Source organism: Mytilus trossulus, chromosome 14 (genome assembly GCF_036588685.1).
Source record: "Mytilus trossulus isolate FHL-02 chromosome 14, PNRI_Mtr1.1.1.hap1, whole genome shotgun sequence".
In the NCBI taxonomy this organism is placed as follows: domain Eukaryota; kingdom Metazoa; phylum Mollusca; class Bivalvia; order Mytilida; family Mytilidae; genus Mytilus; species Mytilus trossulus.
Window position 1 is genome coordinate 25,244,695 of NC_086386.1, and position 19,194 is coordinate 25,263,888.

Here is a 19,194-nt window from a genome sequence, read left to right on the forward strand (position 1 = left end):
GCTATTTACATATTAAAATAGAAGATTTGGTATGATTGCTAATAAGACAACTCTCTACAAAGAAACGAATGCCACAGAAAATAAAGACTATAGATCAGCGTAAGGTCTTCAACATTGAGCAATGTCTGTACCGCAATAGTCAAATAAAAAGGTCCCAAAATATGCATTGTACTTATTACTTTTTTTAAACTGTATTCATGACACATCTTTAAACTTTGGCTCTTTTGCAGCAGTATTACTTTCAATTTATTGTCGGCCAAGATGTACATGAAATATCAGTAAAAAACATGTGACATCAGAATCTCCATATTTTGATAAGTTGTTCAATATCAAAACTAAACATTACATATAAATAAATAAAAGTTTTAAAATGTGCTTACTTTTGACAGAAAAGTCGCGTAAGGAGCGTTTGTGCAACCAGTTCGGTCACTTTAGACGAAACACAGTACTAGTAACCTAAAAGGAATCTAAAAAAAGAATACACACATACGATATTTGTTGTTGGACTATCATTTCATTTACAAAGAAAAAGACATGTGGTTTTGGTGCTAATTTAAAGACAGCTATTCATAGACAAAAATAGATATGTAATCAAATTCTAGGTAACCGTAGGACCTTCAACGTTGTGTTACTTTGATAGAAAAAGCAAAAAGTCATTATAGATTATAGAAAGGTAGTTAATATCAATAAAATATTGAAATAATTACGAGGTCGACAAAAAACTAGCTTTCTGATAAATTTTAGACTCTGATCACACCTGATTTTTTAAAAGTGTATGCTTACACTAACGATATTTCAGGGCTTGTATTTTCTATCATAATTTCCTTGATAGAGGGTTGCTACTCACATAATAGCTATTAAACCAAGAGTTACAAACCGTTATTGAATATTCGTTTCTCAAAAGCCTATAATCCTGTTCCCTTTTGACGAATGTGACCTACCGAATTAGACTATTAACCGGGTTAATAATAACATGAGCAACACGACGGGTTCAACGTGTGGAACAGGATCTGCTTACTCTTCCAGAGCAACTGAGATCGTGTTGCTTAGTCTTTAGTTTTCTTTGTTGTGTCTTGTGTACTATTATTTGTCTGTTTTTCTTTTCTTTTTTTGCCATGGCGTTGTTAGTTTATTTTTCAATCTATGCGTTTGAATGTCCTCTGGAATCTTTTGCCCATCTATTATACAGTTGTTCAGTCTATATTTATTCCACAACCTGACAATCAATCTGTTATCTCACTACCGACATACACATATTTGATGATGATAACCACCTTCTATGTTTAGTCATATTTAAGCGTTCAATTTCTTGCTGAACATAAAGGAATAAATACATCAAACCACTTGTTGTATAATAACAGTAAATTGCACATCAGTCTTTGTGCGAAATGTTCGTCAAATAAAGGCAACAGTAGTATACCGCTGTTCAAAACTCATAAATCCATGGACAAAAATCAAAATCGGGGCAACAAACCAAAACCGAGGAAACGCATTAAATATAAGAGGAGAACAACGACACAACACCGAAACGCAACAGCAGACGGAAACGGACCAAGCAACAGACAATACACCACGAGAATAACAAATATAACATCAAAACCAAATACATGAATATGGGATAGACAAGTACCGTGCCACGTCTTATCTCAAAAATAAGAGAAAACAGAAACGACTCAACGTTAAAATGTTAACACACAGAAACGAACAATATTATAACAACGGCCATCTTCCTGACTTGGTACAGGGCACTTTTAAAGGGGAATAAAAGTGGTGGGTTGAACCTGGTTTAAAGGCATGCCAAACCTCGCACTTTAATGGCACAGTTAAATATAACATTGATATGAAAACAAAATATTACAGGACTACAATACAAATAAAAAGCAGAACATATTAGACAAAGAAAAGCATGATTAATAGATAACAAAAAGCATCAGGTTTAAAATTCAATACTACAAAAACGCGTCTAGTCTACACGAGACTCACCAGTGACGAAAAAAATACAAAATTGTACAGCACTGAAGATCAAAAGTTGAAAAGGTTTTGCCAAATACGGCATTATTGTTATCTGTTTAAACCTGTTACTTAAGTTAAACATGATGTAATAAATCCTTCTGCTTATAAATTGTGTTGCTTTTTCTGTCGATTAGTTGCTCTCACAGTCAAATGCGTCTCATTTGTAAAATTCATATGCAATTTTTCTTTAATTATCAGGATTACTCAAGTAAATAAGTAAATTGTAAATTTAACAAGTGTTTCTTGGGTTCTTGTTTGCTTCCGAATTTAATACAAAGTGAGCAAAGAAGATTTTTGGGTGTTGTTTTATTTATTATTATTGTTGAACAAATCACATGCCAATACATTCCAGTATTCAAAATGTCGGCTTCCTTAGTAACCGACCGAACGAAAGCGAGTATTATGGTCGCTATCATCCAATCCGAACCATTGATATACAATAATAGAATTATAGTTTAGATAAGTACCATGAAGATAAAGTATTCATATCTCATATGGTAGTTAACAAATTAACTTTAATAAAACGAAGGCACTTTTACAGGTTCAAACATACAGATATACACTCTTAACTTATTTATTTATTCAGACGGCGTGCACAAAGCTGAGTCTACAAATGTAACGTCTTCAAATTACAAAAAAACATTTAAGACGTCGGTATTTTCCCTCAGAAAACGGAAGCGTAACAAAATCACTGGACACTTAGATTACCACATAATTCTAAACATTCACGTTCAACATATTTCTTTTTTTTTCGAACTAAAAAGTGCAGCAAATGCACATTTTGAAAATATAAATAAAAATTTGCTACGAACAGTATAATGGAAATTTTGCTACGAGCAGTATAATGGAAATAATTAGCGACGATGTCGTGGATCCTTTTCAGAAAACAGCCTCAAACGCCATTTCTTTAGATTGTAACATAACAGCTGGACATTTAAAAAATTCAGGTCTTCAGTCTTGACTATCGAATCATTCATATGTTAAAGATTTTATTAAACCTCTGGTTTTGCACATTTCGAATTCCAAGTTATTTTGAAAATAAAAAGATTGCATTTACATTTTTTTCTTACCAATTCTTCCATTTTGATTAATAGTCCTTCCAAATTACTACTTCTTACACATTCCGAAGATCATTCCAAGTATATCTACCATGGTCTTTTTTTTAATTTTTTTTTGCGTTAAATTTCATATAATGTCAGAGTCCGAATCTGAACAATTCTAAAATACGAAATGTGGGATACGATGTTAAATTTGTATAAGTTTTAGGTCAAATACTCTATTTTATGCTAATTTAATGTTACAAGTTACATCGTTTTTTTGCCGTTTTCTATATGTCCGTTTCATGCTTTATAGATAAATATTAATTTACCTTACTAGTAATGTGGATTCTAATGGCATGCATCATCATTTTATTATGAAAAGAAATCTTCATAAAAAAATATTAAAGATACATTTAAATATTATATGTTTAAAGCTATTGAAAAGGCGCATTTTACAGTTGCCGTCAACTTTGTGCACGCCGTCTCAGGAGATAGGGGTTCAATATTGCCCTATTGATCATATATAATATAACTATAAGTAACAAGGTCCAGGTCATATTCGATAACGATACCGATGGTTTTTGTCACATGAAGTTCCAATTGTATGTGTTTTCTGTATCCTCCTCCTTTGATAGCATCGCCATGGTTAAGGTATAAGGCGGACATTTAACACACTGCATCGATACAAGTTAAATGTGAGTTTTTGCCTTCCCAGTTTCCAAGCGTGGACGTAACGGGTTTTACTACAAGAAAGTTAACATTACCCAAAACAATAAATGCAATGTAATCAAACATACGAACAGTCACTGTCATCAGAGATGGGTCCAATTACTTTCAATGTAATTGATTAAATCACAATTACTTTGTCATTTGTACGATTAAATCAAATTAATGATTACATCATTTCTGAAAGTGTCTGATTAAATTAATGATTACATTGGCAAAGTAATCATGATTACATCTGATTACAATGAATGAATTAAAAAAAAAAAATTTGAATGATGTGAATGAATTAACGTTTATTTAAAACAAGAGTATTTTTTTAAAGGATTTTTTTTATATATATTTTAAAATGATAACTTCTAACTGCATCTATTTATTAAACCATAAAAGTTCACTATAGACATACATGAACATTATGTCACCCATTACACTGTATCATCTCCGAAAGCCTTTATAAAGAGTTTGATGTTAGTCTTTTGACAATTTCCAGACTTTATATGTATATCAATATGCAGTTTTTGGAAGTTAATATATGGATGAAATAAAGTCACGAGATCAAAATAATTTAAAAATTTGCTTATTTTAAACAAGATATTTGTCCAATGTAGTGTGTGCTAATTAAGAGTAATTTTCACATATCTGATTAATCTGTTATCATATATATTGTCCTACAGCTATTCTTAATTAGAAATTGCAATAAAAACAAACCTTAATTTGTTTCCTACCTGTTGATTCAAAGTTTAGAATAATCACATTATTAACAAAAGATTATAATTTAAGGTTAAAGAAAAATTATTATAATTTTGCTTAAATATCACAATTTTTTTTATCAAATATATATATATGTACATCTTTTATAAATTATGAATATATGTACAATATTTTTAGACTACTGATGACTTTTTAATATTGTAACAGTTTATTTTTTACTGAAATATACAAATCATTTACATGCTTGATAAAGTAAACCAAACTATCTTAACTTGTTAAATATCTATTAAGTAAGAATAACAAAAAGGTTCATTTATTGGCAATAAACACAGTTCAAATTTTTTTTCATTGTAATCAGAATGTAATCAAAATGTAACCAGGATTACAGGGCATTTTGAAAAGTAATTGATTAAATTAAATTACATGTAATCATATTTTAGGCTGATTAATGATTACAATGATAACTTGAACAATATTTTTTTGTAATCAATTACAGCTGATTAACGATTACAACTACAATTACCCCAACTCTGACTCTCATCTGATTCGTTTCTCCTTAATATAAATATACAAAATATAAAAACAATAATATACGAAATATGGGATACGGTCACCTAAGATGCTAAGGATGCTTCACAAATGCAATGGCAAGGAACGAGTAACCGATAAGAACATACTGGGATTCCAAATCGATACTGATAGGGTGCAGACTTTCTGTGAAATTTAAGGGAACATGGTCAAAACTTGAGTATTACATTTCACATTTAGGTGCATATGTACCCCCTTTCCCCCGACCGAACATTACCATAAAATAAGCAAATTTTGGACTTCGACCAAACCGGCAAAAACAAAGGAAGTGAGAGTTTAGAATCGTTTGTATTGATCTATTATTGTTGAAGTACTTCCTTCTCATACACAAACGAGTAATTGTGAATTATTCCAAACAAATATATCAGATGATTCAAGATTAGTCATTCTACGTTGTAGAAGGATACAAACCATAATTTTTTATGTTCTGTCTATAGCTGTATATATTAGAAATCATGTTTAAACTAACTGCCTTATTGGTAGGCATGGCTTCGGTTTTACATAGAACAACAGGTAAGCATTTAAACATGTTTTTTTTTATGTAGTTAAGACCGTTGGTTTTCCCGTTTGAATGGTTTTACATTAGTCATTTTGGGCTCTTTATAGCTTGTTGTTCAGTGTGAGCAAAGCTCCGTGTTGAAGGCCGTACTTTGACTTATAACGGCTTATGTTTATAAATTGATATTTGAATGGAGAGTTGTTTCGTTGATAATCATACCATATCTTCCGATATCTATTGGATCCTGATGTTTGGAATATCATATTCAATAGTTGTTAAATATTTTATATACTTTAAATTAAGTTGCACAACAAGTATGTTGCCATGGTTATGTGGAGTTCATTAGGCGCATCCGCGATATTTGGAAAGATATTTTTAAGGATATTTCAACTTGAGAGCCTCTACATTCTATGCTCTCTGAACTGATGCTGATCTCAAAATAACGACCATATTCAAACTGATAAATTATTTAGAAACAAATTATTGTTTGTATTAGTCCAATAACAGTCATTATGTTTCATATCCGAAATCTATTTTTAATGTGTTTCTTCGTTGTTTTCACACACATCAGTTATATATCTTCCTTTATTCAAAATCATTTCAAGTTTTGCAAATTTGCCGTTTCTAAAAATTTTGATTGAATATAATTTCATACTAGTATGATTTAGAATGATTTATTTCAGGAATGGAATGCGTTCGTTGTGTAGATGTCAAAACTGATATCAGTAAAGCTCATAACTTAGAGAAAATCAAAAACAATATTGCCGATTTTTCAAATCTTAGGAGGTCAGAATGTGTAAAGACAATATCAAATGCAGCAAACACAAACCTCCTCTCATGTAAACCATCTTCAGCTCTACAAAGAGAACACAAATGTGGGACCATCATCGGTGATGTTGTCCTGCATCAAGCATACTTGCAAGTAGGTAAGTATTTTTAATCGAACTACAAATTTACAAATTTATAAAGCTTTATTTTGTTAAAAATTTAGCAATATACGTTTGTTGGTATCTAACGTGTTATCTCACTCGCTTCTGTCGTTTATTTTACAATGTTTTTAAAAGGAAATCTTGAATTTTTCGTTTTTATCATGAACTCTTCATTGTTACTATTACAACAGATTGAAAAACTCATCAAATATAAATGATGGCAACTCGTAGTTGATGAAGCAAATTGGGAGAAACTTTATTTATGAATTGTTTTGCTTAAAATATAAAGTGAAACGACTAAACTACCTATTGCAAAAAAGTAAGATGTGGGATATACCAAGCACACAAACTTATATATATCTTTCTTACACATCTATCTCCAACCTTGTGATGAACATTGGTTTCTGTAAAATACTAATAACTAATGTTTACATATTGTTATTTACAGAAATACCTACGACTGTTTCAATCAGTGGATGCTTAGATGTTGAAAACGGAACAGAGGCTGGTTGTTACGAAGACCTGACTATGCTAAATGAAAATAAAGAGTTCATAAAAAATTTCCTAAACCAGACAATAAGACATCTGAATATGCAATCAGGCGATTTTACTACAGGACAGATTTGTATTACAAGGACGCCTTTTGAGACCGGTGGTAATGAAGAAGCACAGAACAAATCCGCACCAATATCTACTGGGTACGGCAAGAATACGTCCGTGATATCTAGGTTCAAATTAGTTTTGACATTGTCATCCCTGTTTGTCTACTTTGCTGTGTTATAGAATTACAAGTTTCAAAAACCGTTGAATTTGAAACTGACAATATTCAGATTTTATAAAATTGCATATTTTTGTATGTATGATAGCTTTTAACATACATCTACATGTAGGTGAATCAGTTTGTGATTGTGTTTCTTGCTTCATAAAAAAAAATGAGTATCAACATTCACTTTTCTGAAATTCAGTTTTATGTTCATCAGATATTTGTATAAAACATTATATAAAGAAAGGCAACAGTAGTATAACGCTGTTCAAAAGTCATACATCGAGTGAGAGAAAACTCATATCCAGGTTACAAAATAAAACTAAAGGAAAACACATCAACTATAAAAGACAAACAACGGAACATCATTTAAACGTGCTTATAGTGTGTACAACTATCAGTCCAACATTCTTTTTTTAAATTCACTCAGACTAAGGCTTCGATTATGTGATAAGCATAACTAAATGTATCATCAAAGTTAAACAAAAATGAAGATAGAGAAAGCAAAAACTAAAGGTGCCCAAAAAGACATTTAAAGCTGATTAGTTGATAAGAAACTGATTTAGCCATAAATATTCAGCATTTTATATACGATGTTCTATGAAATTTGGTCCCCAATGCCCTTCAACTTCGTACTCTATTTGGCCTTTTTAACTTTTTTTTGATTCGAGCGTCACTGATGAGTCTTTTGTAGACGAAACGTGTGTCTGGCGTATATGCACAATTTAGTCGTGGTATCTATGATGAGTTTATTTACTACCACTGGGTCGATGCCACTGCTGGTGGAGATTTATTTCCCCGATGGTATCACCAGCCCAGTAGTCAGCACTTGTGTGCTGACATGAATTATCCCTGATATGGTTATATTCATAAATTAACTGTTTACAAAATTTAGATTTTTTGAAATACTAAGGCTTTTCTACTCCAGGCATAGATTACCTTAGCTGTATTTGGCAAAACATTTAGGAATTTTGGTCCTCAATGCTCTTCAACTTTGTACTTTTTTTTGCCTTTTTAACTTTGTTTGATTCGAGCGTCGATGATGGGGTTTTTAAAGACGAAACGCGCGTTTGACGTATATACCAAATTTAGTCCTGGTATCTATGATGAGTTTATCTACAAGGCTTGTAGAAATCTGCCCAAGTATTTACTTTTTGGTGAGAAATTTGGACAAATCACCACCAGTAGTAAGGTTATTTGTCTAGGGGTTTTTAGGAACATAGCCAGAACACCATGTCTTGTTCCTCTAAAGATGAAGATCGAAAGTATGGAATGTCCTGCAAGTCGAACGCGATATAAAAGAGAGTCAGAAGATATGAGAGGGACATTCAAACTCATAAGTCGAAAATAAAAAGACAACACCTTGACTGAAAAATAAAAATAAAACAGAGAACACAAACAATATTACACAAAACACGAACCCCACCAAAAACTAGAAGTTGACCTCACGTGCTCCAGAGGTGTTAGCCGACCCTGATCAAGTATTGCATCCCTAGTTTTGCTCATGTAAGTACAAACCCGGTAATACACCTAATTCGATAGGCAGCATTCGGGAAAAGGAGACGGGATTGCAATTAAAACATTCGGACCTGTTCGTTATCATCTGTAAAACACATGCTCCTTAACGGTCACCCAACTCGTAAAGACGTCCGCTAAACTTATGAAGGAATGGTTTCAACTTCACCACTTATAACTCTTTGGTTATATCCTCCTCATGAACGGCAGCACTCTATCAAGGAAATTATGGTAGGAAATGCTTGCGCATGAGTATCAAATGCGGGGTATATACTCAGTAAATAAGCAGTTGTTTCTTCATCTCATTTTTTGTAAAGTTTTATTTTCAACCAATCTCCATTTCCAATTTCTATATGTAATATATCGTTGACCCGTACTAGAAATAGACTAGGTGGTGTGAAAATAGCGAAAGGGTACAAATAACAATATCCAAATCGGAATTGATTAATTTGCTTGATTTCTATATGTCGGTAGCGATCCACTGTTCTAATATGTCCTCGTTGAATTTGTATGGATTACTAATCAGTATACCCCTAGGTTATGTTAATACATATAAGATAAATACAATTTCACTTTTATGAATAAATTTTAATTGGAAATATTTTACATTTTCTATTGAAAAGATAAAGAAATAAAAGATAAATAAAAAATAAATCAATAGGAATAAACAAAACACAAAAGGATTATCCAGTTTACATCCATATCTATATTTTAAATAAAGACAAATCATGTTATATGGGTTGTTGGGAAATATCTTCGATCAGTCGCCAAAAAGAAAGTTTAATTTATGAATTTAATGTTTATTGTCAAATCAGGTTCCAGTAAATAGAAACAAACATCCAAACAAATGAAGCAAGTTAATCAATGATTTGTTTTGCATGCTGTTATAGAAGTGCGGTTATGCATGCGCAATAATTGTGGTAAAAATGTTATGGAAAGAATTAGGAATAAGCAAATCATATTAAGATCCCGATTACCAAAAAAGTTTTCGTTCTAATAGGAAGCATTTGTATGAAGTCTTTTACTGCTTTATGCCCATTAGCCATGTAAATACAAATTCAAGACGAGAACAAAGTGATATGGGATGATTATGGCCCTTCTTTTGTATAAGACGGACACACTAAGTCGTATTTTTCATATAGGTGTTCACAAGATAACAGTCTGCAAAAGGCCGACCGTTTTTTTTTATAGAATGTATAACACTTGTGTGGTGGAGAAGCAGCAAATATAAAATTTTAAGTAATTTATGTTTTTCCTGTATAAACGTGCACACAATCTCAAGCAATGGAGACAGGCTTGATACCACGAGACCCCGAAATGTTGTTAACCGTGCCCGGAAATTTAGAAATGATCCATGTAAACTTGTCGCTCCTTTGAATAAATTTATTCTAAAAGGTTACCTATTCCACACTGTAATAAGATCATTGAATATTGTTTTTATTGGTATAAATATTGATTTTGTTATCAGTAAATTAAAAGCTAATAAATATTACTAGTATGTTATATACATATAAATATTCATGGATCTACAATCTGTCGGTACCTGTAACTTGGCATTGCACAAGGTCATGTTTTTCTGTGGCTGTTTATGACGTCTTTACACTTAATTCATTGGATGTTAGATGTGTACAGATTGATAGTTTAGTCTTAGATGCATGATTTTTTATAAGTTGTTAGTGGCTTTGAACTAGCTTTCACATAATTGCGAGTACCCTCAGATATGTTCATTGTGTCTTTTTGTGTCGGGATGTATAAGTACCCGGCCACGTCCACTAGTATTTTTGTCCATCTGATGAGTTAAGCCTTTTTCAAGTGATTTTGTAGTTCGTTCTTATGTTGTACTGTCATACCACTGTCCCAGGTTAGGGGAAGGGTTGGGATCTCGCTTACATGTTTAACCCCGCCACATTATTTATGTATGTGCCTGTCCCAAGTCAGGAGCCTGTAAATTCAGTGGTTGTCGTTTTTTATGTGTTACATATTTGTTTTTGAATTGGTTCATTTTTTTTACATAAATAAGACCGTTAGTTTTCTCGTGTGAATTGTTTTACATTGTCTTATTGGGGCCTTTTATGACTGTGCGGTATGGGCTTTGCTCATTGTTGAAGGCCGTACAGTGACACATAGTTGTTAATGTCTGTGTCATTTTGGTCTTTTGTGGATAGTTGTCTCATTGGCAATCATACCACATCTTTCTTTTTATATTTATAAAATATTTCCTTTATAAATTTTGAAATTTGCAAGAAACTGAGGTTTCCACTACCTCAGGGAAAATTGTCCTAATATATTTGTTTTTTTTAAGTACTTATGCCATGGTCTAACAGATTTTCAACTGTGACGGTTGATACATCATTGGCTTCCAAATATTCGGCTTTAAACGTTCCTAAAAACCCAGAAAAGCTCTTCGAACGCGTTACATTAATAACGTGTTGTTTTTATTTTTGACATGTCGAATAAACTTCATTTAATGGTCAGTTGTCTAATTGTAAATATCAATTAATCTCGAGTAATAAATATTTGATTAGAAAAATTTATCAAATATGAAATAAAAAAGCAACATTTGTCTGATTCATTACTTCCTAAGTACTTCCTTCTCTCTTTTTAAATATCAGTACCAGATGGTTCCAGACCAGTCACATGAAGTTGTGATTGTGTATATGAAATTCAAAATAAATTTTGCTGCCAGAGTTGTTTGCAATATAAATCATGTCTGGACTAATTGTGTTATTGATGAGCATGTCTCAGGTTTTACACTCGACAGAAGGTAAGCTTTTTACATATATTAAGATCACGATGTTTTGATAATATATGATGCACTTTCTTTAAAAATATATTTGTTTAGAGGCCAGCTGAAAGCACGACTTTGGTTGTGGCATTTCCTATCTATATTGAAGACCTATTGGTGATCTTCGGGGTTGTTTTTTTATTTTATTTTTTTGCTCTTTGTTCGAGTTGTTGTCTCTTTGACACATTTGCATTTCAAAATTCAATTTTATTTCAATTAAAACGAAGCAGCAACATAGTTAATTTGTTGATAAAACTATGTTGATAGTGCATACGTTTTGAATGTTTTAGCATATCTTTAATCATGGAGATTAAGTTTGCTTAAATATAACACTGTTTAATTAAACGACAATAGTTTATATTTCAACCGTATAAAATATTTCGCTTACATCATCTTTGATGACACATACGTCCCAATAGTTTCAAAGACAAAATGCTTGTTATCGTTCTCCCTTCAATATGATTAGGTATTACAAATATGACTTATTTTAAAGCTGGTTAAAATTATAATTTTTATGAAATTTGAAAGTATTTTTTCAGGCACTGATTGCTTGCATTGCATAGATTTCACAGCTAATAGATCCGGTATAGACGCAGGTTTCCAATCCGTTATTGATGGAATAAATATGTTAAACACATCTAGATGTTTTGATACAAATAATACAACACTCCTTCGGTGCAAACCAGCTCTAGGTTACCAGAAAGTACAGAGATGTGGAATTTTCAAAGGGACAATTATCTTACATCAGTGGTCTTTTCACCTAAGTTAGTATTGAATAAATATTTGCTGGATGTTTTTTTGTGTTGGTTTTTATTTCAATTAATTTTAGAACTGTTAGCCAAGTACATTGAAGGATAAACAAACCATCCTAACTTGAGCAACAGATAAGTCATAAATTAGAATCAGAATAAAAAGACACAAATAAGGAAAAATAACAACAGAAAGACAGTTGGACTATAAGAATATGATTGTTTATTAACAATATAAATACTTAATTAACCGAATGTTTTTTCAGAGTTTTCCTCCATTTTGGGGCATTTTTCTTTGCAACTGATGTTATTTTGCTTCAGTTAACTTTGTATCAAAGTCTTTTTTCGAGTGCATTTATGTTTATGTAATATTCTTTTATTAGAAACAAGATATCATACAGTCATTTAAAAAATTTTAATTGTTATATTATTTCAATTTTTAATTTGAATACTAAGTATCCTTTTGGTATCTTTTGCCTCTCTTTTTCTATCAGTTTATAAAGTCTTTATATAGATATAGATAAAACAACAATGAAAATTGAACCAAGGAATGCTGTCAATCACTTACTCATAAAAGTTTTGCCGTTACCTAGGATTTATTACGGGTAGCCTTGTGTTTTTCGCCTCTTTCTGGTAATTTCACAATATTACTTGAATTGTACTTATTCATCATTGTTCATTGTTGACTGTCCCAATTGTTACTGATCAGCTTTCCTAATGAAAATGATGAAGGTAAACAAAAAGGGTGTGTAATAACCAAATGAAGACGTAGTGCAGCCTTAATATTTTCATCATTAGTTGTGTTAAAAACGTAAAAGTCAAAATATTGAACAAAAACACATCAACATTATATAAATACATGTATGGTAAAAACCCACCAGAACTGTGTTTCATTCCTTCAACCTTAAAAAAACATGTTTGGTAAAACAGTCTCCAAAATATATAATATTTTTGACACCTCCATCTACAAACTGAGGACAGCCTTGGACCTTAATTTGAAATACTTGTAATGCCATGCATTCAAATACATAATGAATGTTATACATGTTTTAAATATAACTAAAAGTACTATTTATTACAGATATACTTACGGAGATAACAGCACAAGGATGTTTTGAAGTTGACAGAAGAACAAAGACTGGATGTTACACAGATCCATTTATGTTAAATGAGCAGAAAACAAATCTAGCAAATTTCTTGCTAAAAGAAATTGGACATTTGAAAATTCAAACATTCAATGTCACTGATGGCCAGTTTTGTATAAATCAGTCATTTGCTTCTGGTCGTATTGAAAAGGCTTCAAACAAATCGATATTAGCTACCGAAGAAAGCAAAAATAGGTCCGCAATGCTAAAATTTAAATATTGTTCAATATTAGTTTTTGTGATTTTCATGTTTAGTGATTTTTGAGAACTTCAATAGTACTTTAATGTTTTAGATGAAGTGATGTTAAAATAAAACATTTTAAATCGTATTTCTGTTTGTTGTGTTCATTCTAGTGATGTGACGTCAATACTTTCTCACTGATTAGAAAATTCTTTAGATCATTACTTATTTTTTTATTTTTTTATCTGCCATTTTTGAATTTTGGAATGTTATGAAGAAACACTTTAAATGATACAATATTCCAGAGTTTCATTTGATATCGTGGTTACATTGTACGAGATTAACTGCTAACAACAGAGCTGTTGCTTAGAGGGCCCAAAACGTTAAAGGTGAGTTTTCTCTTCAGAATGTAATACGAACGCCATCATTATTGTGGGGACCACAGTAACCACTATCATATCATCTTTTCCTCGAGTATAACTCACATACCACCATATGTGTACTCTCGAGAGCAACATGACGGGTGCAATATGTGGAACAGGAGTTGTTGAGCATTCCGGAAATCACCACCCCTGTAGTAAGCCCTGCTGTGTTGTGATGAGTCATCATTGATTTGGTCATAAATATAAATTATTTGTTTGCACAACTTTCAATATGTCAAATACTAAAGCTGTTCTACCTCAGGAATTTATTTCCCTAGCTGTATTTGACTAAACTTTAAGAAATTTATTTTCCAATGATCTTCAACTTGGAACAACTTTATTTTGACTTTTTTTTTATTTGAGCGTCACTTGTGAGTCTTATGAAGACGAATCGCGCCCCTTGCGAATATACAAATTTTAATCCTGGTATATATGATGAGTTATTCGATACTTGCATTAAAAGTATGGTATTCTCAAATTATGATATGTCATAAAATATTTAAAAACCACATAACAAACCCGATATTAAAAATGATAACATGTTCAGAAAATGAACGAAAATGTATTTAGTGAAAACGATATCTTAGAAATGTTGTTGAAATCTTTAAGGATAAAATGTTCCTAGAACAATAAACAAAAAAACCAATAACCTTTCAAACAAATAAACAACTAATCATAAAGTAAACAGCTGTTTAAACTTATTCAAGGGATAGAGAACTGTTCCAGGGTAGAAATATTAGGCTATGGTTAGCTAAACAAATCTACATAAATAGATAGAAATCTTTAAAATAGTTCTTACATATAGAATGGACTGTTAAAAAAATTATCAGTAGAACTGTTTTACTGGGTCGATGCCACTGCTGGTGGACGTTTCGTCCCCGAGGGTATCACCAGCCAAGTAGTCAACATTTTGTTGTTGACATGAAAATTAATATTGTGGTCATTTGTACCAAATAACTTTTGGGAATTTTGGACCCTCAATGCTCTTCAACTTTGAACTTGTTTGGCTTTATGAATACTTTGATATGGGCGTCACTGATGAGTATTATGTAGACGAAACGCGAGTCTGGTTTACTAAATTATAATACTGGTACCTTTGATAACTAGTTAAAGACTTATTAAGAACAGTTCTTGGCAGATTTTGAGGCCTTGGTTGGTCAAAGGTGTCCCCGTGTGAGAATTTCGGCTTAAGCCACTATAACAGACTTCCCGTTGTCCTCACACTCCCTGTATGCTGGGATAGGAATTATGCTTGCTTATATTGTTATTAATATTTTGGTGAAATATCTTATTCGCAGCTCTTAAGAGGTGTTCCGACAATCGGAGAAATCAACCTGTAAATACATAGGGGTAAAGACAATTTTTGATATACTGTTTTTTATTATTCCTATTATACAAATTCATATTTTCGGGGGATACGATTTAGTGTAATCAAGATATGACCACGATTTTGTTATTTGCAGCTGTTGATATTATCCTTATACGTTGCGCACATTAACGTTGTTAAGTAACGTGCGTTCGGCGAGCAAAGAACAATGTACCCGACGCTTCTGGTTTAAAGAATCATGTTTACTTAGTAACACAATATAGGATATTGCATCGCACGTAATTCTGGCGGATATTAATTACCTCGAACATCCGATATGGTGCCATAAATTAAACATCCAAAAAGGAATATACATAAGTTGCAGAATCAGTCATTAAAAAAGTCAAAAAACAAAAATATGTCACTCTAAGGATAATTCAGAACAGAGTCCCTAATTAAATGGCAAAATCAAAAGCTAAAAAGCATCAAACGAATGGATAACAACTGTCATTGTTCTGACTCATTATAGGTTTGTTTTATGTATAAAATGGTGGATAAAACGTTTTATAGCTAGCTGAACCTCTCATTTGTTTAACAGTCGAAAAGAAAGCGAATATACTTACAATAATATGTGACCAAAATAAACAGACATTCAGTTCGGTGTAAAAAAAAATATGTCAACAAATACAAACAAAAAGGCATACAGACAAAGCATTTATGTTCATAATAATAAATTTTCTTTGAACAAAACTTTAAGTTTATGAAATACTTAGGCTTTTCTACCTCAGGAATAGATTACCTTACCTGTATTTGGCAAAACGTTTAGGAATTTTTGGTCCTCAATGCTCTTCAACTTCGTACTTCATTTGGCCTTTTAAACATTGTTTGATTCGAGATTCACTGATGAGTCTATTGTAGACGAAACGCGCGTCTGGTGTATATATAAAATTTAAATCCTGGTATCTATGGTGAGTTTATTTAGTAAAAACAAAAGACAAGAATACGAAAATATATATATAAATATCTTTTTCAATGTTAAATGTGCCTAATTGGCTATTAACAGCAGTACCCGTTTTAAAATTGCCATCGTATTCTTGCGAGATTATAATCTATAAAAAAAAAAAATACAGTTCATATTAACGCATCAATGTAAATATAATGGAATGTGATGAGACTGTCATTAAAGTGAGAGGGTTAGCGCTATAGAACCAGGTTTAATCCACCATTTTCTACATTTTAAAATGCCTGTACCAAGTCAGGAAAATGATAGTTCTTGTCCATTCGTTTTTGATGCGTTTTGTTATTTGATTTTGCCATGTGATTATGGACTTTCCGAATTGATTTTCCTCTAAGTTCAGTATTTTTGTGATTTTACTTTTTTCCATAAATGTATTCCATGTAATCAGCATAAAACCTGACAAAAGAAAACAAAATAACGTATCAAGTTTTATTTATCAAGTTATGCTTATATTATTGTGCTAAAAACATAAAACAAAAATTCCGAACTCCAAGACAAATTCAAAAGGGCGTCTATAAAACCGACAAGATAAAACGATATATATCAACAGACGTGAAAATCTGCCACACTGCCAGCCCGGCACAGCCATCCCCTGTTGGTGAAAAAGTTTAATAGCCAGCTAAACCTCCACTTGCAAGTTGTTCATAGGTCCGTTTGACTGACATAATTGGGTAAGCCACCTAAACAGACAATTACTGACAAAAGGAGTAGGTTCAGTAAGACCCCTTTTTGGCTCCAAAATAAAGCAGTTTTACAAAATTGTTAAAATGTATACTTTTAGTTATTTATTGTACAGTAGAATGCTTCTGCTACATAAATATGGGCTGTTTTAGACAATACGATGTACGCTTATTGAATATTAGCACCATTAAGTCATGCTAAATTCTAGTATTTTTGTTAAATTTTAGACAGTTTCCGTGTAAAACGAAAGTGGCCGCATTCGTGTTCATCCAAAATATTTAAATGTAAGTTGTTTTTGATGATAATAAATAACATATATAAAGGTTGAGGATGAACACGGATGCGGCCACTTTCATTTTTAACAAAACCCATCTTAAAAGTGACATTTTTCAGCATAATTGGTAGATTTTTCATATTTGAGCTGTAATCTTAGCGTTTTTAATGACTAAACTAGTTAAACTCTTTCACATAAATTAATTGAACCAAATAATATAGACACTTAAGTGTTTAAAAAGTGATCAACATCTTTCGTCAGATGAACCTGAAATTTGAGGCCAAAATCGGTCCTTACCGGACCTACTCCTTTAGATACACATTGTTGTTCTTAACAGAATGAAGTATGGTAAGTATGAATAGTAGTTGTATGAGAATTAAAATATATTGGTTAAAAAAATGTGTTTTGCTTTTTTAAAGTCAGACAGTATATTTCAGTAGTTGTCTTTTGTAAATGTGGTTCATATGTGTTTTTCGTTTTTTATATAGATTAGGTGGTTGGTTTTGTCGTTTGAATGGTTTTACACTAGTTATTTATTAAGCCCTTTATAGCTTGCTATTTGGTGTGAACCAAGTCTTCGTTTTGAAGACTGTACTTTGACCTATAATACTTCACTTTTACAAATTGTGACTTAGTTGGTGAGTTGTCTCATCAGCACTCATTGCAGATCTTCGTATATCTATATTAGATAAAATTAACAATAATTGGGACCCAGGGGCCAAAACTAATCCCTGATGTTATAAAAAAGAGGTCCTACATTATAAACCAATAGAAATAAGAATAAAAGGTAGAATACGAAAAATACTGAACTCCTAGGAAAACCCAAACGGAAAGTCCGTAATCAAATTGCAAAATCAAATGCTCAAACACACCAAACGAATGGATAACAAATGTCATATTCCTGACTTTGTACAAGCATTTTCTTGTGTAGAAAATGGTGGACTGGAACTGATTTTATAGCTAGCTACACCTCTTTCTTGTATGACAGTCGCAACTAACAGACATAATAGGCAAAATGTCAAATATACAACAGTCCACATTGTATTATAATCTTTGTCACTAAAAATGCAAAAAAAATATGTAACAAAAGAAGCACAAAATGGCATATAGACAAATTTAATTTAGCAAAAGTCAAAGACAACAATACACAAATTTACCATAGTATAATAACACAATGCCGGATTGCATAAGTATAGAGCCACGAATGGTCCAAAAAATTGTTAATGTCTTTTAATCCAGATAAAACAGAAATTATGTTATTTTCTAATGTTGAAACCCCAGAAATGAACTTTATATTCAATGATTAAAATATACCTATTACACATATTCATAAACATTTAGGGATTACATTTCGCAATGTTGATAAATGGAATGCCCACGTTGCTAATATTATCTTAAGCACGTCTAAACATATAAATATGCTAAGGAAGTTGAAATATAAACTGAGCAGGAAAAATTTAGAAAAACTCTATTTACTTTTTATAAGACCTTTATTTGAGTATGCAAGTGAGGTTAGGGATAATATTGGGGTAGGTTATGTCAAGAAACTGGAGCAATTACAGCTCCAAGCTGCTAGGATAGATACGGGGTTACCTATATTCACAAGTTCAAGGGTTATTTATGAAGAACTTGGATGGGAAACAATAGCTGAAAGAAAAGAGAGAAGAAAAATTCAAATGTTTTATAATATTCAAAATAATAGTATTCCAGAATATTTGTCAAATTTAATTCCCCAAAAAAATACAAAGTATGACGGTCTATCCTCTACGCAATGGAAATAATATCATCATTCCATTCTGCAGACTAGCATTAACTAATGATTCTTTTATTCGATCAACCATACGTCTTTGGA

General features: G+C 31.8%; 2 protein-coding genes across 4 annotated transcripts; both read left to right on the forward strand.

Annotated features, from left to right (window-relative positions):
• Positions 1-5,458: 5,458 nt before the first annotated feature.
• LOC134696012 (uncharacterized) lies at positions 5,459-7,407 on the forward strand. 2 transcript variants are annotated; one of them, XM_063557533.1, is made up of 3 exons: positions 5,459-5,588; positions 6,258-6,500; positions 6,952-7,407. In XM_063557533.1, exons 1-3 carry the CDS (start codon positions 5,531-5,533, stop codon positions 7,284-7,286), a joined length of 636 nt encoding a protein of 211 aa, XP_063413603.1. In that variant the 5' UTR covers positions 5,459-5,530; the 3' UTR covers positions 7,287-7,407. The 2 variants fall into 2 exon arrangements, with proteins under 2 accessions (XP_063413603.1, XP_063413604.1); XM_063557534.1 differs by having other exon boundaries at positions 6,258-6,496.
• Positions 7,408-11,396: 3,989 nt separating this feature from the next.
• Positions 11,397-13,757, forward strand: LOC134696520 (uncharacterized). 2 transcript variants are annotated; one of them, XM_063558358.1, is made up of 3 exons: positions 11,397-11,545; positions 12,095-12,330; positions 13,397-13,757. In XM_063558358.1, exons 1-3 carry the CDS (start codon positions 11,400-11,402, stop codon positions 13,723-13,725), a joined length of 711 nt encoding a protein of 236 aa, XP_063414428.1. In that variant the 5' UTR covers positions 11,397-11,399; the 3' UTR covers positions 13,726-13,757. The 2 variants fall into 2 exon arrangements, with proteins under 2 accessions (XP_063414428.1, XP_063414429.1); XM_063558359.1 differs by having other exon boundaries at positions 12,106-12,330.
• The last annotated feature ends 5,437 nt before the right edge of the window (positions 13,758-19,194 follow it).

Coding starts and splice junctions, on each gene's coding strand:
- LOC134696012 (XM_063557533.1), top strand. CDS start 5,531: ATGTTTAAACTAACTGCCTTATTGGTAGGCATGGCTTCGGTTTTACAT. Junction 5,589..6,257: donor GGTTTTACATAGAACAACAG/GTAAGCATTTAA, acceptor GATTTATTTCAG/GAATGGAATGCGTTCGTTGT. Junction 6,501..6,951: donor TCAAGCATACTTGCAAGTAG/GTAAGTATTTTT, acceptor TGTTATTTACAG/AAATACCTACGACTGTTTCA.
- LOC134696520 (XM_063558358.1), top strand. CDS start 11,400: ATGGTTCCAGACCAGTCACATGAAGTTGTGATTGTGTATATGAAATTC. Junction 11,546..12,094: donor GGTTTTACACTCGACAGAAG/GTAAGCTTTTTA, acceptor GAAATTTGAAAG/TATTTTTTCAGGCACTGATT. Junction 12,331..13,396: donor TCAGTGGTCTTTTCACCTAA/GTTAGTATTGAA, acceptor TATTTATTACAG/ATATACTTACGGAGATAACA.